Source organism: Epargyreus clarus, unplaced genomic scaffold (genome assembly GCF_041222505.1).
Source record: "Epargyreus clarus isolate Ecla_fem2 unplaced genomic scaffold, WU_Ecla_fem_2.2 ptg000007l, whole genome shotgun sequence".
Lineage (NCBI taxonomy): Eukaryota > Metazoa > Arthropoda > Insecta > Lepidoptera > Hesperiidae > Epargyreus > Epargyreus clarus.
In genome coordinates, this window is record NW_027332215.1 from 11,929,843 (window position 1) to 11,956,027 (window position 26,185).

The 26,185-nt window shown below is 37.7% G+C and overlaps 2 protein-coding genes across 3 annotated transcripts in view; both read right to left on the minus strand.

The window, feature by feature from the left end:
• The window catches only part of LOC140743419 (uncharacterized), a 35,910-nt gene extending 32,662 nt beyond the window's left edge, over nucleotides 1-3,248 (minus strand). Inside the window, exons 1-2 of the mRNA XM_073074670.1 lie at nucleotides 3,184-3,248; nucleotides 2,539-2,672 (exon numbers count right to left, since the gene is read on the minus strand). The gene's annotated coding sequence lies outside the window, so the exon portion shown is untranslated. The remainder of the gene's footprint in view (nucleotides 1-2,538; nucleotides 2,673-3,183) is intronic.
• Nucleotides 3,249-12,308: 9,060 nt separating this feature from the next.
• Nucleotides 12,309-25,897, minus strand: Prm (Paramyosin). Of its 2 annotated transcripts, XM_073074656.1 has the most exons (16): nucleotides 25,685-25,897; nucleotides 25,555-25,611; nucleotides 24,064-24,150; nucleotides 23,227-23,393; nucleotides 22,784-23,021; nucleotides 22,503-22,622; nucleotides 22,132-22,398; nucleotides 21,433-21,679; nucleotides 19,396-19,523; nucleotides 16,957-17,069; nucleotides 14,858-15,047; nucleotides 14,599-14,733; nucleotides 14,301-14,495; nucleotides 13,851-13,946; nucleotides 13,202-13,483; nucleotides 12,309-13,060 (listed from the first exon to the last, which is right to left on the minus strand). In XM_073074656.1, exons 1-16 carry the CDS (start codon nucleotides 25,793-25,795, stop codon nucleotides 12,863-12,865), a joined length of 2,631 nt encoding a protein of 876 aa, XP_072930757.1. In that variant the 5' UTR covers nucleotides 25,796-25,897; the 3' UTR covers nucleotides 12,309-12,862. The 2 variants fall into 2 exon arrangements, with proteins under 2 accessions (XP_072930757.1, XP_072930758.1); XM_073074657.1 differs by lacking the exons at nucleotides 16,957-17,069; nucleotides 19,396-19,523; nucleotides 21,433-21,679; ... (5 more) ...; nucleotides 25,555-25,611; nucleotides 25,685-25,897 and adding an exon at nucleotides 15,120-16,115.
• Between the last annotated feature and the right edge of the window lie 288 nt (nucleotides 25,898-26,185).

The window sequence follows — 26,185 nt, forward strand, 5'->3', positions numbered from 1 at the left end:
TAAATAAAAAAAATGTTAAGGGTGAACAACCCTTATCACTTAGGGGTATGGAAAATAGATAGTAGCCGATTCTCAGACCTACTGAATATGCATATAAAATTTGGTGAAAATCGGTAAAACCGTTTCGGAGGTAACTAACATTTTGACACGAGAAACACAACGTTTGCCGGGTCAGCTAGTAATCTAGAAAATTTTAAACAAATCGCATTATTTATTATTAGCGTTCTCGTATAAAAACCAATGTGTTATTGAGTTTTGTTTGCGTGATCCAATTATGTATTCTCCTATTTTCCTCGAGACTTTTGTTTAGGATAACATATTTTGACTTAAGATAAAGTATTTGGTACGAAAACTAAAATGCAAGAAGAGCTCATATTAAAACGCAACACAATTGTTGTTAATCGAAGATTTTTCTTAGATTATATTCTTTTTACATTATTACAAGAAAAAAACAAAATTATTTATACTTTAATACGAGTAGGTATGGGTATCATCATCATCATCATCATCATCAGCAACCCATTACTGTCCCACTGCTGGGCATGGGTCTCCTCTTAGAATGAGAAGGCTTAGGCCATAGTCCACCGCGCTGGCCAAGTGCGTATTGGTACACTTCACATACATTTGAGATTACTTTTTTTTTATTAATCTCTCAGGTATGCAGGTTTCCTCACGATGTTTTCCTTCACCGTTTAGCAAATGATAATTAATTTCTAATACGCACATATGGGTATATCCTACCGATTCTAGGTTCGATAAGGCCGATATTTGAATAATGAATTTTGACTATTATAAGTTTGGTTTATTAGTATTCAAAAGTACAATAGCAGTACAAGCATAGTATAACCCGAAATCGTTTATTACTTAACTAGCTGAACCAGCAAACTTTGTACGGCCTCAAAATCTATTTATCAAATATATTTCATATAAGATATTGCCTATGTTACTCGTAGATAATGTAGCTTTCGAATGGTGAGAGAATTTTTAAAATCGGTCCAGTAGTTTTGAGCCTATTCATTACAACCAAACAAACAAACAAAGTTTTCCTCTTTATAATATTAGTGTAGATTATATTTTTCATACATATATATTTTTCAACTACACATATCATTCCTAAAATTACTTTAATGGCGATAACCTTCATCATGTCGTGTAGGCTTATTATTAGACATGTTCCTGCATCCTTTGACCTATTATTGACTAAGTGACAATATCCTTGTCGACAGGCATTATCGTCTAACTCCGCGTTTCCCAACATGTGGTCCGCGGACCCCTGGGGGTCCGCGAGTATATGTAAGGGGGTCCGCGGTGTCATCTCCGGACCATACATAAATTGCTCATTAAATGCAAAACAGTCGCTAAACGAAACTGATTTTTCGTTTCGTTCAAACCAGTTTTATTAGAAAAACGTGATGTAAGCACACGGTATTTTAAAAAATTAAAAAAAGATGCATCCAATTATGTATAACACTATTATTAATTTAAAAAAGAAACAAAATACATAAATCGGTTTCAAATTATGTTTTGGCGGGGATTGTTTTTTTTTTGCTCTTCATTTTATTAAGGAGGTCCGTGAAAAATGTGCTTGATTTCCTAAGGGTCCGTGGACTGAAAAAGGTTGGGAAACGCTGGTCTAACTGATTTGCAACTTCTTATAATATACAGGATGCGTTTTATGTTAGCAATAACATGTTAAAAGTACGAAAATAATATCGTTTTAAAGTTCCTGTGTATACTTTTAGATGCAACAGATTTTATAAGTTTTAGAAAAACACGTTTGGGTTTTCGGTTAACGATTATTATGCTATATTTTGATAGTTGTAAGTAATTTCTTAATTGCCGATATTTGTAATAAAGAAATAAAAAAAAACGCATATAGTGAGTACCCGTTACATAGTAAAATGTCTTAATTCCGATAAATTCAATCTAAACTCATAAGCTGAAGTTCATTAAAGATATAATAGATAGCAAAGTAACCGATTTACGAAGTAGTTTACTACACTGTTTAAAAGAAGTATTACAAGAATCTTAGCGCATAACAATCTTTATATTCTTTTATTTTCGTACGCTGGGATTTACTTATGCTTTCTGGATACGTCACTCGAAGAGGGTTGTTGACGTTCTAAAAGAATTTAATACGAATAATATTTGAATAAATACCTTTCATTATTAACTTTCTTCACTGAAACTGTATCGTAACACAGACAATGTACACGAATAAACTTCGTCCGCACATTAATAACCTCCAAAATCACGTAATCCGAATCCAAGATGCACTTTTCAGACACATTTACATAACAAATATTTCACGTGGCGTTAATTTCAAAACCGATACCAATAAAGCTACCACAAAATACAGTTTTGGTTAATTACACTTCCACCGCTCGAACGACATGCATCGGGTAATGCAGTACAGAAATAAAATAAAGACGTGATTTGTCTGCCATTTGAATAAACAGCTAGAGAAGTTGACGCTGCGTTTTTTACACGTAACATTTGTGTTAGTTTATAGAATTATTCAGTTGGTGATTTACTTACCTGACGTGTAATATGTTGTACGGGTGCGCGTGCGACGTAAGGCGGGCGGCCGAAGACTGGGCGGGCGGCGGCTGCGCACCGACTCGGGGCACGTGCGCGCTGACATCTCGCGAGACGACGCCGACACGTGATTCCTGTCACAGATGTTCTTTTGTCTGACAAACGTCTACGAATAATACTAAATCGCGCTTGGACTTCGTGGTACACTATGGCTTAAGCCTCTCAGGCCCTTGAGGACCTGTGAGGACCTTCCAGTGGGTAGTTGATGGATTGAAGACGACGTTAAAAAATGAAAGTACATTAAGATAAGGCAAAATGTGTAAGTAATAACAATCAAGTATGTTTGGCAAATAATAATGTATTAATTTGGTGCTTGGTGTTTAATTAAGCAGAATCTATTTTAATACTGTTGGCAGTTTTTAAACTTTTGTCCAAATTTATTAAAAATTGTGCAGTTTTGAAAAATGTTTTAAAAGCATAACATAATTATTCTGATTATGAGAAATGTATTATGATTATGATTTCAATATTTGGAGTAATTTATGTCAAATTATTTTGTATAATTTTTGATGTATCTTCAGTTTTACTTTGCCTTTTAAATTGAACCGACGTCTATCATTCTACTATGGTCGTATACCAACTTACTAGTTCACACATAGTTCGGGTATTTTCGAGATGAGTTGGGTACTTCGGACCCTCATCCAAGTCCTAATCGACTGGGGAGCAGACCGCGCATGCGCCACGACCCTCACGCCTGGATGTAAACAATGAACAAAAGCTTCAATAAAACCCTCAACAAAAAATCAAAACTACACTTTTAAGCAATAATAGCACTGAATGCATAAATAATGTGAACTTACCAGCCAAAACACTCCATAAGTATTTTATCTTCCTTTTCTGGTCACTCAATTCGTTCGACGTTTATCCAGATATAACCAGTCTTACACAAACTATTTATACTTAAGAGTGTAAATGAAACTTGTGGTTTGCTCAATCAAACAATTGTCACGTGACGTCACGGTCAATCAAGATTGCGGTGACTACAAAATAAACACGTTTTGCATGTTTACTAAACGTCAAAACCACTGCGCATGCCCAAAGAATGACAGTTCTCACCTGTAGAGTTTTTTTGTCTAAGTACGTTCTTGTTTTACCTACTCGCTTTAATTTGAGAGTTGCACTTAAAAAAATGCGTTATTAGCGTTTATTAAACACTAGTGTTTGCCCGCGGCTTCGCCCGCATTTAAATGAAAATAATATGACATACTAACATACATAAAACTGAAAATTTGTACCTTCATTGGAATGACAGTGGCGCCATCTGGCGAAAATTGGTCGTACCAACTCTGAAACCTTCGTGGGCTCATGGACAACATCTTTGCTAAAGATCATCACTTGATCAAATGCATAATTTACGATTCCATCCTTACTAATATCGATTAAAATAATCTAATTTTTGGTCCAAAAGATCGATTCTCCGATTATTCGATCTTAGATTGCCATCCCTAGTTCTCGTGGGATTTCCGGGATAAAAACTATCCTATGTCCTTTCTCGGGTTTAGACTATCTTTGTACAAAATTTCATTAAAATCGGTTCAGTGGTTTAGGCGTGAATAAGAGACAAACAGACAGACAGACAGACAGAGTTACTTTCGAATTTATAACATAAGTAAGGATTAAAAATTTGATTTAATTTTCACATCGTTATGCAGGTAAAGGAAGTCTATCAGTCAGAAATTTGCCAGACTGGTGGACTGTGGCTTATATTATTATTTTAAACGCAGATCCGTATCCAACCATCTATATTATATAATTGTAGTAATGGATAGTCGATTATGCAAAAACAAGACTACACAGAAATTTTGTGTACACATTTTTCGCTTAATCCATATCATCATCAACCCATCACTGTCCCACTGCTGGGCACGGGTCTCCTCTCAGAATGAGAAGGATTAGGCCATAGTCCACCGCGCTGGCCAAGTGCGTATTGGTAGACTTCACATACCTTTGAGATTTTTTTTTTTATAAATCTCGGGTATGCAGGTTTCCTCACGATGTTTTCCTTCACCGTTTTAAGATAGTGATAATTAATTTCTAATACGCACATAAATTTGAAAATCAGAGGTGTGTGCCTGGGATTTGAACCTCGGACCCCTCGATCGAGAGGCTGAGTTTCTTAACCACTAGGCTATCACTGCTATATGACGCTTAATCCAACGCTTAATCCAACGAATCGCTTAATCCAACATGTATAAAACCTCTGTCCTAGACATCGTTTTAAAATTTGACGATAACAATAATTTTAGTTATTCGCGTAGTCAGCTGAATACACGAAATAATACGAAATCTTCTACGATGAATACGTAATCCTATATTTAATTTTAGGTATTTTAATTTGTCTTTAAAACAAGGCGATTAGTTTTATTTCACTGACAGTTGCTAACTTAGTGTTAGAAATCCATTCCAATTATTTTATTACTGGTATTATTTTAATTAAATATTTTGTGTTATTTATATGGTGTGTTATTTTTAATAATAAATTCATATTTATATAGTCACTGGTTGGTATGAGTTAGCATAAAATCGAACCCGCCTTGTCGATTGAGTTGTATTTCTACCCAATAACAGCAGTGTTAGGCGCTGTTGTGTTCCGGTTTGAAGGGTGTGGTAACGGAGACAGACTTTTCCGAGGCGTTCCAGCTTAGTCCTCAGGGGTAACGGCGCATCTGTAGCCGACCTCAAGTAGGAATATCTAATCCTATGTGGGGTTGATTACACATGTCCATGGGCGGCAGTAGCCACTTGCCATCAGCTGGACTGCATGCTCGTCTGCTACTCTTATATAATAAAATGAAAATTGAGCGGGAATAATAAATGTCGTAAATTGGTTCAAGAAAAATGTAGTTCAGTTGTAACTTGAAGGTTATAGGGTCCCTAGTTCAAATCTGGAGGCACCACCGCGACTTGTATATCTGTCTAATAACAGAATAGTTCTGTTTTGGTTTAAAACCAATGATGACGTCACGTAGAACCTTCGTTCCTACGTTTCAACTTAGTCCTTAAAGATGCACTCAGCAAGATATAGGTGGGTTGATTTCTTACCATTATTGATACGCTCAGAAGCGATTCCAAAAATACAATATATTCTTCTATAATCATCAACATCTACAATAATACACCTTTATTCAGTAATTTATCACATTTCCTTTACAAAAGACAGCAAAAATCAGATGACACTTCATAACTCAATACCAATGATATAAAGATAGAAAAAGTATTTATAATAATGTGAAGCAAATAATTTATAACCAGCAATTATGTGATGTATACATGAATCAGTGTGATGTCACTATACTCTGATTCATAATTAGGTGTCCAAAATGTAAACAAAGGTGTGATGTAAATGGTAGTTTTTATTTTTGTCGATATTTAAGTAATACAACAATAATAAAATAATAATCTAAATAAATTAAGATTAATTGACATTTTCTAATATTTATATCACCTCAATTTCGTTCCATACAGTAATAATAATAAAAAACAAAGTTTATGGTAGAAAATTAAAATGTGATAATGGTAACACAATCGGAATCCAAGACATTTCTTGTGCTGTAATTTTTAAGTTTCGTAACTGATATTATTCATTTTCGTGATTGTGATCAAACTCTAATGTTTTCTCGTTTACATAATGCGTTTGTTAAATTGTGTATATTTGTTAAGTTTTTTGTTGAGTTTGTTAAAGTTTGTGTTTCTTGCTAATTTTGACAGTGACATTTCTTTGTTTACATTTTGGACACCTAATTATGAATCAGACTATATATGCTTTGACCTGTACTAAGGGTAGTATGAGTTTTTACGTTTTTACAAAAAATGTCCGTTTTTGTATTTGTTTACGTATTTGCCCATACATTTCCAATCAAAGCCCCTAGCGGACTGTATCAGAACTGATTGGAAATGTAAGGGTATGTAAAACGTAAAACCTCATACTAAGGGTACTGATGTTAAATAGATATTTAAGAAGCTAGTCACATACAATCTTTCCAACTCACTGTAGGTCAACTAGTTAAGATGAACTAGTTTTCTAGTTCTATTTTCACTCGATTAGATGCGAGCTAGACAGTGCACTAGCTGAAATAGCCAAACGTCAATAAACTCTCCCATAATGTGAACTAGCTAACTATTTTCGGCACGCTGTTTTGTCACGTTATAGTTTGCGGACTAATTTCTTTAAGAAATTAAATATTTATATTAGTAGGGTTAGGAAGAGGAGGTTATAAGGCTTTTTTATAGTTTAACCTAACAATTAGGCAGACGTGCTACCTGATTGAAAGTAGTCAACGCAGCCTATGGACATTTGCAACACCAGAGGAGTCGCCAATGTATCACCGGCTTTGTATGAGAGCTCTTTTTACACCTTTTTTGAAGAGCCCCATGTCATAGCGCTCCGGGAATACCTCAGGAGAAAGCTCATTCCACATCTTACAGGTCCGCGGCAAGAACGTCCGTGCAAACCGAACCGTGGAGGACCGCCACGAGTCCAGTTGGTGTAGATAGAACTTCATTCTTCGGCGAGTGGTGCGATGGAGGAATGGTGACGTAGGCACCAGTCAAATAGTTCCTCGGAACACCCACCATTGTAAACGTGGTAGAAACCTCTGTGGTTCGACTCTGACAGCTTCACCGCCATGACTATTTCTGTTTAACAGTATTGTTAAACGATGCTATGGTTTGGTAGAAGATTGTGGTAAAGGAGACATACTTTTCCGAGGCCTTCCAGCTTAGTCCACAGGAATAGCGGCGCATCTGTGGCCAACCGCCAACAGGTAGGAATAAGCTTATCTGGGGTTGACTAAAGATGTTTACGGTGGACTGCGAGGTCGTCGGCTACTCCTATTATACTAAAAAAATATAGATTTCTATTCTGAGTCTGATTGATTGTGTATTCGTCTATGTATGTGGGAGGAAGCTTCATTTTATATATAAATATTCCGTTTTTAAAATTACATGATATTAATTTCGAACTACCGCTCCGTATTAACAATTGACTACCAGTATCATGGTATAAAAAGGGGCGTGCAACAGTCAACAGGTAAGAAGTTGTCCAATAGTGGGCACGGCACGGTGGTCTCTGAACTGTTTGGTATTTTGCTTAGGTTTTATTGTTACTATGGTGGCATTAACGCTAATTCATTTAATTATTTTAACTATGTTTTTATACATATTGGTTAAATTAGTTGAATCGAAATACCATTGTAGATTTATTTACCGGCGCGCCCACATGTATGTGTCTATAGCACCCACGACAGGAAATCCAATCAAGAAACTGTGAGTATAGAAATTGTCTTTTTATATGTACCTATTTATCGAAAAACAATAGTGACGCAGTCTCTTGTTTAAATAAAATGTCATCAATCATATGTTTATATAATTACGTAGACAATCTAATTTGTCGTCAACTTCGATTTCTGGCACCAATCACAGATTCCATTACACGTTTACAACACATATTGGCATTAAATTAACTTGATTAACAGTCGGATTATTCCACTCGCTTTAACGGTCGCTTACAAAAATATACAAAGCTCTCTTCTAAATAGGTTTTTAAGGTGAAATAACCTACTTCGACGCCGGCAGCACCACCCCTATACCTATTCCAGCCTAATAACAGCAGTGTTAAGCGCTGCTGTCTTCTGGATTGGATGGTGTGGTAAGGGAAACATATATTTCCGTTCCAGCTTCATCCTCAGGGGTAGCGCCGCATATGTGGTTTACCTCAGGTAGGAAGGTGAGCTTATATGGGTCTCCTTCAAAGCCTGTGATGAATTGACGACTCCTCTGGTGTTAAAAATTATTTAAATCGTGTATTGTCATCGGTTCTTGATAATTTATTGAAATTTAAAATTAATCGGACCGTTCAAAGTGGGCAAAATTGAGTGGGCAAATTTTTTATTTTCTCAGATTGATATTAAAAGGCTTCTAATTATTTTATTTATCGTTAAAATAAAAAGGGTTTAAATAAGAATGTTTAACATGTACAAGTAGATAGATAGGTACCTTTTTGGTTAAGAGGGGGAAACCTTCAAAAGGTACCCGATGCCGTGGGAGCGACGTCGGGTTACGTGGGATTTTTACTGCACTAAAACCCCCCCGGTGGCCGGCCTCAACGCTTGTTGAAGAACTCAGGGGTCTCCGACAGAACACAACCGGAGTCCTCCAAGCCCGATGCCCCGATCGTGCTCTGTCCTGGGAAGCACTTTTCGCTCCTCCCACACTATCTGGTGTTTACGTCGGTATGCGACCACACATACCGCCGTCCTTCCCGGGGTTAGTTGCTGGACGGTTTGAGCTACCATTTTTCCGCCCACAACCCCCGTTTAGTCGCCTCTTACGACAAGCAGGAGATACCGTAGCCCTATTCTAGTCCCGGAACTACAGCGACAAGATGGATAGGTTACTACCGTATTATAAAAGTACAGAACATAAATATAATACAATTTTTAAATTATAATTAATATTTAATCTATCCCACAATTTAATGTTTGTAGTGATTTAATATTTGGATGTACCTATTAGTGTGTTTTAAAATATAGTGTTTTTAAGTAACCTGAAGATAATCGTCATCTGCATACATGTTATGGCAGTTCGGTCATATTGTATGAATGCAGTGAATATTTTGAAAGGCGTTTGTTAAGCTCTTCTATGGAACAATCCAGCCAAACCTAGTGATACTCGTAAGCTTAACAAATCTTAACTAACATACTAAATGCAAAAGTGAGTTTATATTTATAGAAGTTATTTTAATTGTTTATTTTGTGTCAAAGTTTTATATATCCACATTACATTATTCATAAAAAAAACACATTTACAATGTCTATATTATTACAATATTTATGTACATTATAACTATATTTATGTACAAAAAAGGGGAATAAAACAATAATCACTATAAAGTGAGTTTATTTATTTATTTGTTTGTTTTTTGTTTCGCTTTACTTTACCAGAATAGGAAGGGTTTAATCCCAACTAAAAGTATTGTTCCTGAGGAATAGATAAACAACTTATGACATTAGCTTAAGGGTAATGGTATAGTCCCCGCCAAACTGCTAGTCCGGTCTGTTGTTGTTGTTGCTGTTGTTTGTTGTTGCTTGTTGTTTAAGTTGTTGCGAGCAGGTGTAGTCATACAATTTGTTATGGCGACGCGATTCATTTCTATTCAGAGCGGACTAGCAATTTTACGCGGACTATGGCAAATTATTGTATTATCATCGCCCTCTGTCCGGGAGCGAAGCCGCGGGTAAAAGCTAATTATAAATAAGTAAAGACAATAATTTCGTACCGTTGCCTCTTCTCCAAATTACTACACCTACACCTTCTTAGTATAAATTAATTATCATTTTCTCTAACGCTGAAAGAACACTTCGTGTGGAACCTACATACCTGAGATTTTTAAGGTGGTAGAACCCTTTGTGGTTCGACTTCGGCGGCACCACCGCCACACCTATTTCTGCCTAATAGCAGCAGTGTTAGGCGCTGCTGTGTTCCGGTTTGAAGGGTGTGGTAAGGGAGACTGACTTTTCCGAGGCGTTCCAGTTAAGTCCTCAGGGGTAGCGGCAGTAGCCACTTACCATCAGGTGGACTGTATGCTCGTCTGCTACTCCTATATTATAAAAAAAATCTTTAAAAAATGTATGAAACAAATGTATTTATAGGTATGCGAAGTCTATGACTATGGTCTCATCCTTCTCATTCTAAGACGAGACCCGTACCCAGCAGTGGGACAGTGATGAGTTGATGATAACGCCTCCTATTCCGGTGTTATATATAGAAACAAAATAAAAACATAACCACGTAACAGACTTTGTAGCTAACTTCATTATGATGCTTAATCACGTTTTATCTTGAGCTGTGAAATACAAATACAAGCAAGTATCAAATATAAGCAAGTATTTCAAGTTATCTTGTCGGAGCTGTTTTCTGAAGATGCGTTTCGTGATGATTCGTGACGATCCGTTTCTGCGAGATGTGTTTATGTTCATCAAAGCATCTCTCAAAGATAGATTAATAATATAGGATAATTTAAAATGTAGATAAAATAGATTGTATAAGGTACAATGGGGTTGACATGTACAACTAGTCCCCAAACCCCGAAATGAATGAAGAAAAAAATAAGCGAGTAAGAAAAAAATAAAAAACCCGATTGGACTAAAGATGACAAAGTATAATGTCTAAAAACAGTAGAGTTTTCTAAATTCTTTTCTTATCACCTCTATCCTGCTCTAATTAAGAACCCTTGGTATTTCAGACGAATATAACGAAACCTTAGCCGTCTGGGAAATCCCTTAATATAAAAAATATTATTATAAAAAAGTGTATTCTTGTATAAATGTATACAATTCATTAATAACGTATGTAACAATTTACAGTATATTGTTTGTGTATCCATATTAATTGTGAGTTAATTGAATAAAACGTATATATAAATATCATCTACACGTGGTAATATTACAACAAAAATTGCCATACAAGTTTGCCAGAGACGTTTCATTTTGATTAAAAAAACAAATTCTCAGGCTTTTCAGGGTTCCTCGCGATATTTTTCTTCACCAATAAATATAGTGATATCATTACAAATATAATACAAATAACTTAATCCACGGAGCCCGATGGAAAGGTTTAATTCCAAGCGATGCAGGTTATTGTATACAAGAATACATTTTTTTATAATAAGGTGTAGCAGACGAGCATGCAGTCCACTTGATGGTAAGTAGCTACTGCTGACCATGGACATCTGTAATCAACCCCAGATAGGATTAGGTATTCCTACTTGAGGTCGGCCACAGATGCGCCGCTACTTATGAGTACTAAGCTTGAATGCTTCTGAAAAGTATGTCTCTCTTACCACACTCTTCAAACCAGAACACAGCAGCCCTTAACGCTACTGTTATATCATGAGGTAGAAAAAGGTGTGGCGGTAGTGGTCGCCGGAGTCGAACCACAAAAGATTCTACCACCTTCAGAACCACTTTAAGTGGATAATAAAATAATACCAACGTTACAAGTATACAACGCCATTTGTTTTTCACAGACGAATTTAAAGTATTGATCATGATTGACCGTATAGTATTAGATTTTTTTTTATATTTAACTAACGATAAGGCAGACGGGCTATCTGATGGAAAGCAATCACCGTCGCCTATGGACATTTGCAACACCAGAGGAGTCGCCAAACTCGCCAATGCATCGCCGGCTTTGAAGGAGAGTTCTTTTTACACCCCTCTCGAAGAGCCCCATGTCATAGTCCTGAGGGAATACCTCAGGAGGAAGTCTATTCTACATTTTGCACGTACGCGGTAAAAATGACCGTGTAAACCGAACCGTGGAGGACCGCCACGGTATAAGGAGTACTACTTTTGAATTTTAACTAAAAATTACAAACTATATAGTATTGGTACACTTGAATTGTAGAAGTATTAATAATATTTAGAATACATTCACATTCATTGACATTGTTGACTAAAGTTATTAGATCCATGAGTGTCTGTAATATTACAATTATTGTTTACGTTGTAAATTGAACATGTCTGAAAATACCAATGTAGAAATATGTGTGTGTTATGCGAGAGTTGTGAGAATTATAAATTGATTTAAGATAAGTAGAAGACAGAATTTCTATAAACAATTTATCTATAACACAATTATCTTTCACGTTTAAAAACCATGGTATGTTAAATGAGAAAACAGTTAACGTGTGAAATAAATAAAAACCCAAATTGTTTTTGAAATTTTATTTTCTTTTTTTGTTTATTTAACTCTTTAACATAAATAGCATTTATTTTTAATTATTACAAGTTACAGTTACAGACGTACAATATGCATTGCACGAATAATAAATTAATAATTATAATATAAAATAATTCATTTATTAAACTACTGCACCTAAAGTACGGTACGTAACGACATTGTATTTCGTAGCGCTGGTGACCTTATAATAGAAAAATATTGAAAAAAAAAGCTTATTGAGTTTTTGGTTCCTTTATTTGATTGATTGCATTACAATAAAAAAAGTATCGGGACGAACGGTCGGTAGTCGGCCAGGTACTGTGGAGACACGGCAACGTTAGGGCGAGCCGACGTACCGAGCGCCCGTCCCGGCAGCGGTGCTCGATAGATAGCGCCACTGACCCGAGAGTCACATAGCGCAATCTATCGCGTAACTCAAACATCACTTAACGAACGACTAGGCTTATTTTACCCGACCGGAATTGCGCCCCGTAATCGACTGGTGAAGAGAAATGCTGGTGTTGTGGGGCGAGGGGTGGGGCGCTCACTCTGTGCTCAAGGCGCGGGACTCCTGCACGAGGTAGACCTGGGAGCCGGGCACCGTGGAGGTGGTGACGAAGGTGCGGTGCTTGGCACGGATGAGCGAGAGGTTGCTCTCGGCAACATCGGCGCGGTCCTCGGCGGCCTCCAGCTCGCGCTGGAATCGTCGTACCCGCGTTACGCTCTGCTGGGAGACGCCCTCCTGTTGGCAAAAAAATGTGGAACGATTGATAAGTGGCTAGATTTTATAAAATTTATTAATATGTCATTATTATTTTCTATGATAAAACGAAAAAGTATAATGATCGATTGCAGACATTCGCATTTTTTAGGTTGAACATACCTGTTCTGTCAACTGCCTCTTGTAGATGCAGACTTTCTGGTTGGACTTTTCGAGGGAGTCTTGGAGGAGGGAGATGTTCTTCTGGTCCTCTTCGCATTGGATCATGACTTCCTTGAGCTGACGCTCCTTCTTGCGGAGGATCTTGATGGTTTCAGCGTGCCTCCTCTTCTCCTCGTCCATCTCCAGCTCCAAGTCCTTGATGCGTGCCTCCATTTTGCTGATGATGCGCTTGCCTCCGACAATGGCATTGGCCTCAACCTCCTCCAGGCGAATAGAAATGTTCTGAAATTTAAAGTTACAATTTAGATATTTAGATTTATTATCAGGATTAGAATCCAATTTATGATGGAATTTATTTGTAATATATTTTTGTCTGAGTTTTATCAATTAACTCGTATTTGGATAGGTGACCTTTAGTGGCTCAAGCACGATACCGCCTTCGGTGGGCACGATAAGCCATTGTATCTGGGTGCTTTTATTGGATATCAAGAATTAGAGCTTGACACAAGTTAGTCATCAGTGCCTGTCTTCGCTTTGGAAGTCCATATTGGAGCGATACACTCCAAGCTTTGTCCAATTGTTATGAGAAGACTCGTGCTCAGTAGTGGGAATATATAAGACTGCAGCAATAGTAGGTACTAGTCCTTACCTTGACTTCAATTTCGAGAGACTTCTTGATGGCTTCAATCTTGACAATCCTCTCCTGTTCTTCATGAAGGTGTTCCACGGTGTGCTTCAGCTCGGTCTGTAACACAATATTAGTACCATATTTAAAAGGGTTTAATTGGTTTATTATTTTATTTTAAATAAGTCCTTTGCTCACATAATTACTCAAATCTACAACTAATTTCATCAACCAAAAAAATATGAGATCAACTGTTAAATGTATGTAATTGTTTATTTTGTTGCAAGTACCAAATACGGAAATATTATTAAGGTAATTATAGGATACAGTTAAACTAGGCATATCTAATTGTTTAAATTCAACATTTATGAGTTCAGGACTCCGGATTCTCAGAACGATTTATAGGGTAGGAGAGTGTATAATATGCAAAGACTACTTATATAACACGAAGAAAATACAAGGTCTGCATTATACCTGAACGCGCTGGTATCTCTCGTCGCAGACGCGCAGTTCCTTGGTGATCTCGTCGTAGTCAGCGGCGACGGCTGCGAGCTCCTGCTCGATCTTAGCCTTGCTGCTGGACAGGTTCACGTTGATGACGGTCAGCTCGTTGATGCGGGTCTGCGCTTCCTCATACGCTTGCTCGACGGTGCGCTTAGCACGAAGGGCCTAACAAAAGACACATTTTAGTCATCTTAATAACGTATTCATATTCTTACTACATTTTACACAAGCGATAGGTTGAGATATTGAATATACTATTATAAGTTACCTGCTCGTAGTTGCCACGAATCTCTTCGACCTCGCCGGTGAGAGACTGTATTCTGCGCTGGGCAACGCCATATTGGTCAAGCGTCACCTGTAACTGCCTCTGTACCTCATCGTAATGGGTCTGGATCTCAGTGAGCTGAAATTTATTGAACGAGTTAGTATAATGTTTTTATATTAATAATGCATTGGGTTTGTTTCAGGAGAAATAAATATGCGAATTATGGATTTCGAATCTAATTACATCAAACTTGAAATCTTACCTGCAGGGATTGCTTCTTAATGGTCTTCTGCAGATCGATGTTGGTCTTGTTGGCGACATCAAGCGACAGCTCGAGCTCCGTGATCTGGATCTGCAACTTCTTCTTGATGCGGGTGACCTCCGTCTTCAACTTGGTCTCTGCCTCCACAACGCGGGCATTCAACTGCTCGATCTCGATGCTGGTCTGCTTGCTGCAAACAATTCGATAATAAAAAACTAATCACATAACACAAAACACATTTATTATCCTCACATTGTTATACCTGGTATCGAAAGCAAAGTGCATACTCAGATTTTCAAATTGCTTTATGGTTTCCTTTAATTCGTTAAGCTTATGAATATATTCGTTACTTATTACAGGTATTTCCGTTTCGATTTTGACGATACACGTCGTTGGAGACACTGCACGTACACTTCTAGCAATTTGAGCCATAGATTCTATGTATTGTTGTTCGGAAAAACTCGACCTTCTTGTTTCAGATAACTTTGAATGGATGTTTTCCTTAAAATCACTTACGTCTCGGTCAATGTGCACTTTCACTTTTGGGATATGCATATCTAGGATTCTAGGAGGTATATACAATCCTTCTGAAACATTTTTGCGACTTTCTTGAAGTAATGTCTGAGCGATAGCTTTGGCTGATTTGCCTCTATACAGTAACGCTTTTCTTCTTAATTCGGTACCAACATTAACATTTTTATCGTACAATTCGATTTCCTTTTCGATTTCGTTTAGCATCTTTTTTTGTCTTTCTGCTTTAATTTTTTCCCTATCCATTTTCTTCTTTTTTGTTTTCACTACAACACTTTCAGCTCCAACGTGTTTCGTAACGTTCGCCGTTGCCGCAGTTGCGATCACTGAGAAGGGAGTCCTTTTTCCTACAGTGAATGTATTGAGATCTTTTTTCGCTTGCTCTGACACCTCGTGCGAAATTCGAGACACGTCTTCTTCGGAGTAGGGTTGGATTGGTTTATTAAATCTATACTTGTCCAATCCTCTCTCGTTGTTCCACGGCAAATGAGGTGGTTTGGCTGCTACTCCATGTTCTTTGGCCGTTATATAGTCAATCATCGGTTGATAATAGTTTATTCCGTATCCATAATTATCTTCATAGACAGCGGTGGGCGGTTTGTTCCATTTGTAATCGGGCACCTTAACAGGTGGCATGATATGTCGATTGAAAGATTAACGATGACCGGAGTGCCGATTGAAATTACAAACGTGTGGCAACGGGCCCCGAGGTTACTGTAACTGGGGCACAGGCAAAATGATGCGGACTTTTGTAGATTTCATCAGAGTCCATGTGCCAATATTCTTAAATGTACACCGCTAATATTCACCAATCAACGCAGCTGTTATATTTAAATGGAGCTTGTGCCAAATTTCGGTGCTACACTATATGCGGATGTGCGTCTTATCATCCTGGAAATACTCTATTACCAGGAACTGTACATACATAACGATAGTGTTGTATAAATCTTCAATGAAATAGCTTAGTACAATTTACTATATCGTCTAAATCTTTATCGATTGCATCAATAATCATTATATCATCTACATAAATTGGCTTTCGTCCAGTAAAAACATGTCATGGCTGTGTAGGTAAGTTTGAGGAGTGCAGGTTCGAGTGACGCTCGTCACTCAACAGTGGAGTGTATTGGTGTGTCAAACACAATATTGACGTTCTGCATACAGTTCCTATTTAGCAGTCTCGTTGTGTAGTCTGTGATGATCGCTCAATGGGTAAAATCGTTTAGTGAGAATTGTGGGTGGTGTAAGGTATGTAATTAGTTTGATTGTTTTTTTTGTAATTGTGTAGTCACCTGTAGGTAAGAATAAACTAATCTCCATTATCCAACAGCTCAGAGTATAATGGTAAGTCTACTTTTGTTGTGTAACATGATACTCCTCTGTGTTTCTTTTTTTAGATATTTATTTTGGGTTGCCTATCTTTGTAAGTAGTCGTAAGTTTGTGTCTTTGATATAGGCATGTGTTTATGTATCTATTTATGGTATCATGCTTACTGAAGCACAGTTTTGTTAACAAATTGAGCTGTGAATTTGAATTTGTATTAATAAAGTTCTCAAGTTAGTCTTACCGGATGGCTTCGATCTCCTCTTCCTTCTCCTGGAGGCGGCGTTCGGCTTCGTGTCTGAACTGACCCAGCTCGGCGGTCAGCCTCTGCGCACGTTGCTCCTCAGCCTTGCGACCCTGCAATGACCATCATTTATGTAATCAACCATTTAATTACATCTCTTATATATTACTCAGGTGCTGCAATTCGTCGATCAAGAATGGCAATGCTACCGTTACAATCATATATGTAATCAACCATTTAATAACATTTCTTATATATTATTCAGGTGCTGCTATTCGTGGATCAAGTGGCAATGCTACCGTCACTTTTATTGCCCTAACTTCTCTCTGTGGCTTAAACAGTTTAGCGCACCTGTGTTTTGGTATGACGGATGTAATTAGACAAATTAGTGGAAGTAACCTATTACCTAATTTAAATAAAACTATGTACATTTGGAATGGCCTGCATGCCCATATTCTCCTTTCATTACATAAAAAAAATCATTGAGTCACTGAATCATATGCGATGATATGCGAAATGTCCTTTGGCTTTATTGAAACAAGTAAAAATATAATTGCTTGGTCTGTAAATATAACTAAAAATGTATATTATCTTTCTATAAATTTCTATAAAATTGTTGTGTATATATTCTTATTTGTAATAGCTACTTGCGAAAGTATAATCCGAATGTTCTGTACTATCATGTAAATTATCACATTGAGTGGTTTCATTATGTACTGAAGTAATTAGCTCAAAATCTAGTTGAGTGCATTGCGAGGTGGTTAAAAATAACTCAGGGTCGTCTAGAACGAAAAGTAAAAGATTTTTCCACGTCTTAGACTTTTGTTTGTTGCCCGTGAGTCTAAAAATATTCCTTTCGGTGGTATCGGTTGAAATGCTCTGGCAAATGTTTATGTGTAATTGGTTTGCAGTTGACTCCCACTGAACTGCTGCCAATGAGTTGCTAATTACTTTTACCAAAATAGATATTTATACTGTAGCCATGTCACATTAAGGTGACTAACGCGTATTTGATTACTTAGAAATAACCTGAGCTATTTTCGAAATAGTAAACCATTAGAAACAATTATATTAACAATTTTAATAAAATTTAGAAAACTATCGAACATACTCTTTCATCTAGGTCTACTTATTGCTGCTATAAAAGATCCGCTGTGAGTTTATTAATACAAGATTAGATTCTTTAAATTACGTCGTTAGCTAAATGAACGATTAAAACAAAACCAAAGTATTTAAACATTACGATATTGCGTTCACATCTGCCTGCTTTACAAACAAATACTCTTCTAAATTCTCTGTATTTAGTCCTTCAATTAAGATTAGTCAAGCTAATTTTTATAAAATATCTAGGGCATCGTTAAGTTATTGAGCAGTCCAATTATCTCGTCAAAAGAAAGGAACTCTCTTAATCGATTAATTACCAATAATATTACCTACAAGTTCAAAATTATCATCAATCACCTCAACATACGAAAGTTTAGAATCGTTTGTCTTACTAAACATAATATTTCGATAATAAGGGTTATATGCAAGGGTATTTTTATCTTCAAGTTTGACGTATGCAGGAATAGCTAAATCAATATATACAGCCACGGCTTCCTTGTAAACTGCGGTGAGATTTTTTTGCTCGTTCTCAAATCAGCTCAACACTAAGCTAAGGACTTTTCACTGATATGGTCTGCAGGGATATCTACTTCGTTACTTGCAGCCTCGGCTTCCTTGTAGGCGGCAGTGAGTTCTCGCTCGTTCTTAAGGCGGCGCAGAATGAAGAACTTATGAATGCAGGAGTAACTAAGTGAGTACTTACGGCCTAGGCTTAGACTTAGACAATTTCAAATGTTAAAACTGGTTACATTTTCTTGTTAAGAGTGAGTAATGTTTACAAATCTATGTTTGAGACCATAATTGTTCTTACAAATTACAGAAAATCGACGCCTTTGAAATGTGGTGCTGGCGGAGAATGCTTCGTATCCCATGGACACCAAAAAGAACCAACGTCTCAGTATTAAAAGAACTGAAAGTAAAAACAAGGCTATCAACCACCTGCCTCCAAAGAATTCTGTCCTACTTTGGTCATATAGCACGCCGGGGAGATGACTGCTTAGAAAAAATCATGGTAGTTGGGAAAGTGGAGGGAAAAAGACCTCGGGGAAGATCACCAACTAGGTGGTCTGACCAGATCAAAGGCCTCACCAAGATGTCTGTTACGGAGTGCTTTAGAAAAGCAGACGACCGAGTACACTGGCTGGATATGCAGCACACCTGCATAAAAGACTTCCAAAGCAGGCACGAACTTCAGTCATGAAGGAACGACTAAGAAGAGAAGAAGAGAGTGTATATTTACTTCCTTGTAGGCGGCAGTGAGTTCCTCTCGCACGTTCTCAAGTCGGCGCAAAATAAAGAATTTATGATTGCAGGAGTATCTAAGCTAGTACTTACGGCCTCCGCTTCCTTGTAGGCGGCAGTGAGTTCCTCTCGCTCGTTCTCAAGACGGCGCAGCTCGATCTCGAGCTCGTGAAGACGGCGGGTCAACTCCGTGAGATTGGCGCGGGCGTCGTGCAAGTCGTCTGAAAGTAAGCATTTATGTAATACATACAAAGACATACAATTATACCAATAGATTGGACATGTAGAAAAGAGTGTCATCTTGGTAATAAGTCGTTTTGAATATATGTATGTCTAAGGTCAGCCAATAAGTGATGGGGTGATTTGTATGATAATCGTGCCTACTTTGAATAATTAGTATCACTTTGAATACATAAGAATAGGTATGAAGTTTCGTTGGACGGGAAAGTTATTATTTCGTATTTGTAGCAAAAAGCAATTTAGTAGCGTAGAAAAATAATATGTATTCATCAATTTGTGTCTTTTCATTGTCAAATTGTAAATTGTGCATTTTTAGGGTTCCGTACCCAAAGGCGTAAAAACGGATCCCTATTACTAAGACTTCGCTGTCTGTCCGTCTGTCACAGGGCTATATCTCCGGACCCGTAATAGACAGACACGTGAAATTTTGAGTGAGGATGAGGAGAGGAAAAGTGAGGATGCATAACAATGGCCGCTATTACAACAAATACTAAAAATAAAATAAAGATGAATAATAACGGGGGTCTCCATACAACAATCCGGATTTTTATGGCATTTTTCGATCTAACTGTTAAGCCGCACTAGGAAGACGGTTGAAATTATTACAATCCGTTTACTACTATAACTGATATTATAGTAAATACAAATAAGAACCATAAAACATATTTTATTTATTATACGTTGTTTACGTATCAGTCATTATCACCCCAACGCCATGTATTGTTGTGTCATATAACTAAGTATTGTTGAAAATAATAAAATGAATAAATATAAGTAAAAAATATTTCGAACATTTAAATGTATGAACATTTGATGGTACGAAATCCTTCTTGTGCGAGTTCGACTCGTACTTGGCGAATTATTTGAGAAAACAAGGCTGGATAATTAATTGGATATAATAATCAAACATCAACATTATTGACTGTATAAAATAACAACGTGGTTTAATTGTTTTAATCAATGTAAATTATTTAACCAAATCAATTACTCAAATTCGGTAAACATTTTACTAAGTGCATATTTATTGGTTAGAAAATCAAATTTGAATGTTAGAAGTAACAAGTATTCAAATGCTTTGATTACCTGAAACATTGTTTTATAGGATAAATGTTTATCCATAACATTCACTGAAAATGTAATATGTTCACAAGTAATAAAAGTACTGAAAAATATTTTTATCAAAATTACTTTTGGACTATTTTTAAGCAGAGTTGGCCGTGCCAATTTCGTATGTGGGAATAATTGTTTCGTGTGTCAATATAAATTGAGATGAGTGGAGGATTTTTAAAAGTGTTTATTTTTCAACGCTACTCAATTTAGTAGCGTTTTTCTTTTGGCTACATATACGAAAGTTCAAATGAATAATTGAACGTAAATTTAAGTCAAGTATCAGTTTTAGAAACTTTGCAAGTTTATTGGATATCTTAGGCTTTAGTGGAAAAATGGAAATGTTAAATTATTTTTATTGTTTGCGATTTCTTATCATTGTTCTATTCCGATTCAGATTTCCATAGGTTCTACCAAGTTCATCGTGGTTTAACTTCACCAAATATGTTAATAACTATCAATAATTAAATTACCTAAAAGCTGAGTATTTATTTATTTTTTTATTATCCTAATAAAAGCAAAAGAGCATGTGGTCCACCTTATGGTAAATGTTTATTGCTGCCTATGGACTGCTACCCTAGATAAGATTAGATATTTCTACCTGAGGTCGGTAACAGATGCGCCGCTACCCCTGACTAAGCTGGAACACCTCGGAAGACTATAGCGGTGGTGCCGTCGGAGTCGAACCACAAAGGGTTCTATTTCAAATTCAGATTTCCATACGTTCTAAATTTTATATCACTATCATGAATTAAACCCAAGAGCATAGAGTTTCAAACTTACCACCCAGTTTCTTGTTTTCGCGGCCGAGAGCGTCCTTCTGTTCGCGGGTCTTGTCCAGCTCGTGCGAGATGCGCTGGAGCTCAGTCTGCTTGTTGCGGAGGTCGCGCTGGGACTGCTCGTACAGCTGTACGGTCTCCTCCAGCCGCGACTTGATCTCGATGTTGACGCGCTCCAGCTGTTCAGTCCTCTTTTGCAGCTCCCGAGCCGTTCCGTTGGCCTTCTCGAGGTCGATGATGAGGACCTCAACCTGAAATGACGAAACGAAATTATTGTACATTTAATTTTTTAGGCTCTCTTATTAAAAAGTGTATTGTGTAGATGTTCAACTTAAGTTTTATTTTCAATTTTATAAATATTGTTGAAAATTTATTTTGATTTTACATCTTCTTTATATATAAGTATGTATATAAAATTGAATGTTTGCCTATATGCCTTGTATAGAATCGTAAACAATGCATTTGACCATGTGCTTTGATGATCTTTAGCAAAGTTGTTGTGCATGAGCCCACGAAGGTTTCTGAGTTGTTACGACCAATGTTTGACAGATGGCGCCACTGGCATTCCAATGAAGGTAAAAATTTAAAGTTATATTATGTCACGTTATTTTTTTACTCTACTAGTTAAATATCAAACTATTTAGATATCTACTCTAAAATTTTCAATAAATTAATTATGTGTCTCGTGAATTAATAGGCATACCTCGCTTTGCAGGCGTGACTTCTGCTTCTCAACATTGTTGATCTTGACAATGAGGGTCTCGATCTGTTCCTCCTGCTCCTGGATGCGAGCGGAGTACTTGCGGCGGATCTCCTCGATCTCCTCAGCCCTGGCAGCAGCCTCGGCCTCGAACTTGGACCTCCAGTGCTGGACCTCGCCGTTGGCCTTGACCAGCTGGCGTTCCAAGTCCAAACGGGCTTCGGATTCCTCTTCGAGTTGAACACGCACGGACTCCAAGTCAATCTCAACCTAAAAAATTATAACTTATGTTAACTCTGTTTGAACGGTATACGGTCAACTATGTGAAAATGGTAAGCATATTTTGTTTATTATAGGCATTTGCATGATTTTACCTGGTGCAAGCTAGCCTCAAGCATGGAGCGCCTCCTCTCTTCATCTTCGAGCCTGCGACGGGAGTCCTCGAGCTGGCTGATCACCTGGCTCTTAAGGTACACCACGTTCTCAATGTTCACCTGAAAATATCAATTTGTTACTAGAGTGATTTATCATTTAGCAGATACCAACATTTCAAATTATGACGTGAAAGAAGCACATTTGTACTTATAACGGTATAACTTTTAAATGTGGTTTGGATTTGAGAAAATCTATCGGTGTTAAAAAAGCTCCTTCATACCTTAAGGTCCTGAACTTCCTTGGTGAGCTCAATATTCTCCTGGGACAGGCGCTGCTTGTGGGAGGTGATGTCTACAATAGTACGGTTCAGCTCTTCGATCTTGATATGGAGCTCGCTGATTGAGATTTCGAGCCTCTCACAGGTCTTCGAAATTGTGATCTTCTCCTTGGTCACGTTCTCCACTTGGGCCAAAAGCTCGTAGACCTCAGCTTGGAACTTGGCCTTCTCCTTCTCAGCCCTGGAGACAAAGAAACAGCAATTTACGTAAATAATTAACACAAATAGTGTTAACAAGAGATTATTTTTGACGCAGAGCTTACTGTCGCAATGGTAAATCTTCGCATAGCAATTCTTAAATCTAAACTGTTGCAATCCGCAAGTTTAGTACATACGGGCAAAAGGAATCAAACGGGCGTTACGTTGAGACACTCAAGAATCCCTACCTGGCTTTGTTGTGGGTAAGTTTGTCGATCTGATCCTGAAGGTCCACCACGATCTCCTGGTGCTTCTTCTTGAGCAGGTGGGCGGTTTCTTCAGATTCGAGATGGACATCTTCCAGGAGCTTACGAAGCTTGGTCAGTTCAGTATCGCGCTTCCTGTTGATCTCGAACTGGAAAAAATATAAGACAATTTCAAATTCCGCACCCTCATGAGCTTCGTTAGGGTAAGAATTTGAACATTACTATTTACAATTATTGCTAAGGTTTCACTATATTATAGAAAGTTTACTTCTAAGTAAACCTGAAGCTCGTGAAATTAGATAGCGTTTTATTTTCTACATTGTAAAACAATTTGTGGTTCTTGGTCTGAACATCTCTTCCTGAATTTCACTAAAATATTGTAGTCATATTCTGAAAAAAATATGTTAGTATATCTCTATCGCTTAGCTTGAATGCAGTTCGCATAGCTGTAAAAGAACACGACAAATATCGCAAAGCCAAAATAAATATAATATAGTATTTCTACATATGTATGTATGTCTGAAATAAGATTAGTTTCGTGCTAAAGTATTTATAAAAATATGGGCCCATTATACTTTGAGATAATTTTTAGGAAATATAATGAAATACTTTTCTCGGTTAGTGTTACCTTTCTGGGTTTTCCAAATCTTCAATTTATTGTAACATATCTTGGGACTGTCCATTCTATCTTGGTTCACTGTTTCAGGATCTCTTATAATCGTATCTTTTGGAATATTTTTGTATTGACTGGTTTAATCACTAATACTTTACCTGCTTCATATTATTGTGACTAATAAATTTTATTAAAAGTATGTTTACCTGACTTTCAGCTCCACCCTCGGCCTCCTCCAGCCTCTCAGAGAGCTGGATGACTTGCACGCTCAAATCTGCCTTCTCCCTTTCGATCTGTGAAATATAATGATTATGTACTAAATGTAATTAATGAATACGTAGTTTAGTAACACCAAGTATCATTAATGAGTTTAGTAGTAACGATAAAATATGATAATGCTAGTGTGTTGGTTAGCGAAAAAATGTTACCGTTATTTAAAAAAAAAGCTAAAAATATGGTATGAATGTTAAAGTTGCCTATTAATGAACTTTTTAATTTTATATAAAATTTGCCCTTAAATGAACTATTATTTTTAATGTTAATACTGTTTTATTTATGTTATTGCACTGAACTTAGAATACATCCGTTATCGCGTGACTTAATGTTGTAATCAAAGTACTCATGGAATTACCTATAAACATGTTTTAATAAAATTTAATTTAAATAACATCATGATTTCTCTAACAGGATGTATGTTAAGGTGTTGAAGAAAAGAGTATTCAAAGCTTGTTCCAAGATTTCACATCTTTACAGGAATCTAGGAATTATGCAACGGCGCCACGGTTTGGTACGTCCTTCGCATATTTCCACATTGTGTCCGGCTAAAATAAGAATCGTTTCGTATCACGGCAGCTGTGACTAAGTCGGATATTTTCGCCACTAACACCGCGATCTATTATTATATTTCAATATTGTGGCATTCTCAACGGGAACGGGCATCATTTGGCCCAGTTTCAAAAGTGAGACCGGCGAGCTAGAAGTTGAGGTTTCAGTGAATGCTTTCGTTTCGTGACTAAATATAACGCGGTGGGCACGCGCCCCGGGTCCGTGTTCAGTGTCCGTGCAGTCAGGATGCTGCGTGCACGAGAACACATCTGTTCCAAAAATAGCACAACGAATGCGTATGCGGCGAACCGTAAAAAACAAATGTTAGTTATGAATATGAAATATAAAATAAATGCTATATTATGAATACAACTATTTCCTCGTATGTTATAAAAAATTGTAAAAACAATTAAATTATGAATATATTTTTTAATTAATATTATTTTTAATGAATGCATATTTTATACTATATTATGATATATTATATTGTGTAATATCTAAGTTAGTCATAATAAAGCAAAGTTTTTGCAACACCAAGTTTGAGTTTTAGCTTAGATTTTTTCAGGCTTTATCGTTTTTTGCACTTTACACTCAATTCATATCAATTATTTTAAACATTTTCATAGCATAGTGGTAGGTATTAATAACACTGGTTTTGTTAAAAGCACACTGTTAGAAAACTTAGGGGTTAAAACCTTAAGGGTGGCGCATCGATTAATTTTTACTGAAGGGCGCAAGGAAGCAGTAAAATCGAGGGCGGCGATATTAATAGAGGTGTGCGAAAGGCGTCCGCCCCGCCCACACCTGCGCCGGCGCGCCCGCTATGGACGCGGCGCTCGCGCATATCACATTTCGCGCGCACGGTATCTTACCCTCTGACGTAGCTCCCTTTCGGATTCCAGATCATCGTGGAGGAGACGAATCTTGTCCTGAAAAATACAACATATTCTATCATGCGTCCCGAACACTTCACAAGCACTGCACTGATTCGAAGGCCGGTACCTCCAGCCTGGAGAGAGCACTCAGGTCGGCGCTGTACTCGATGTTGACGTCGGTGGTGCCGCCGCCGCTGCTGCGGTAGGTGTACTTGGAAGTCTTCGCCACGGCGGACATTGTCGCTGGTTCGTCTCTCGGTCGGCAGTCGGCGCTACGTTACCGGTCGGGCACCGTTCGACTAGTGAGAGCGGGTGCGGGCGGCGCGCGCGCACCAGCCGCCTCCCGCGCCGCCGCCCCCGCCGCCCGCCGCGCTGCGCCCCGCGCCGGACGCGGCTCCAGGGCGGCCGGCCGGCTGGAGCTCGCGGATCGTGTTACCACCCCCGCGCACCCCCCTCTCGGCCTTTTATAGACACGCCCGCCTTAACACCGTTGCGGTCCTCTTTTATTTGTTTTGCCCAAAAATTTGGCGAATCCCTTCGCATGTATCGCTCGCCGCACACGTTAAGGTCGGAGGTGATGCGAGTGCGAATCGGTATCGTCGGCGCCGCTGATCCAGGCTTCCTGGCA

Bases quoted from the DNA above. Each gene is read 5' to 3' on its own strand.
- Prm (XM_073074656.1), bottom strand. From the start codon at position 25,795: ATGTCCGCCGTGGCGAAGACTTCCAAGTACACCTACCGCAGCAGCGGC. The intron at 25,612-25,684 runs GTACCGGCCTTC...TGTATTTTTCAG, and splicing joins GTGCTCTCTCCAGGCTGGAG to GACAAGATTCGTCTCCTCCA. The intron at 21,680-22,131 runs GTATGCCTATTA...TCGTCATTTCAG, and splicing joins AGTCACGCCTGCAAAGCGAG to GTTGAGGTCCTCATCATCGA.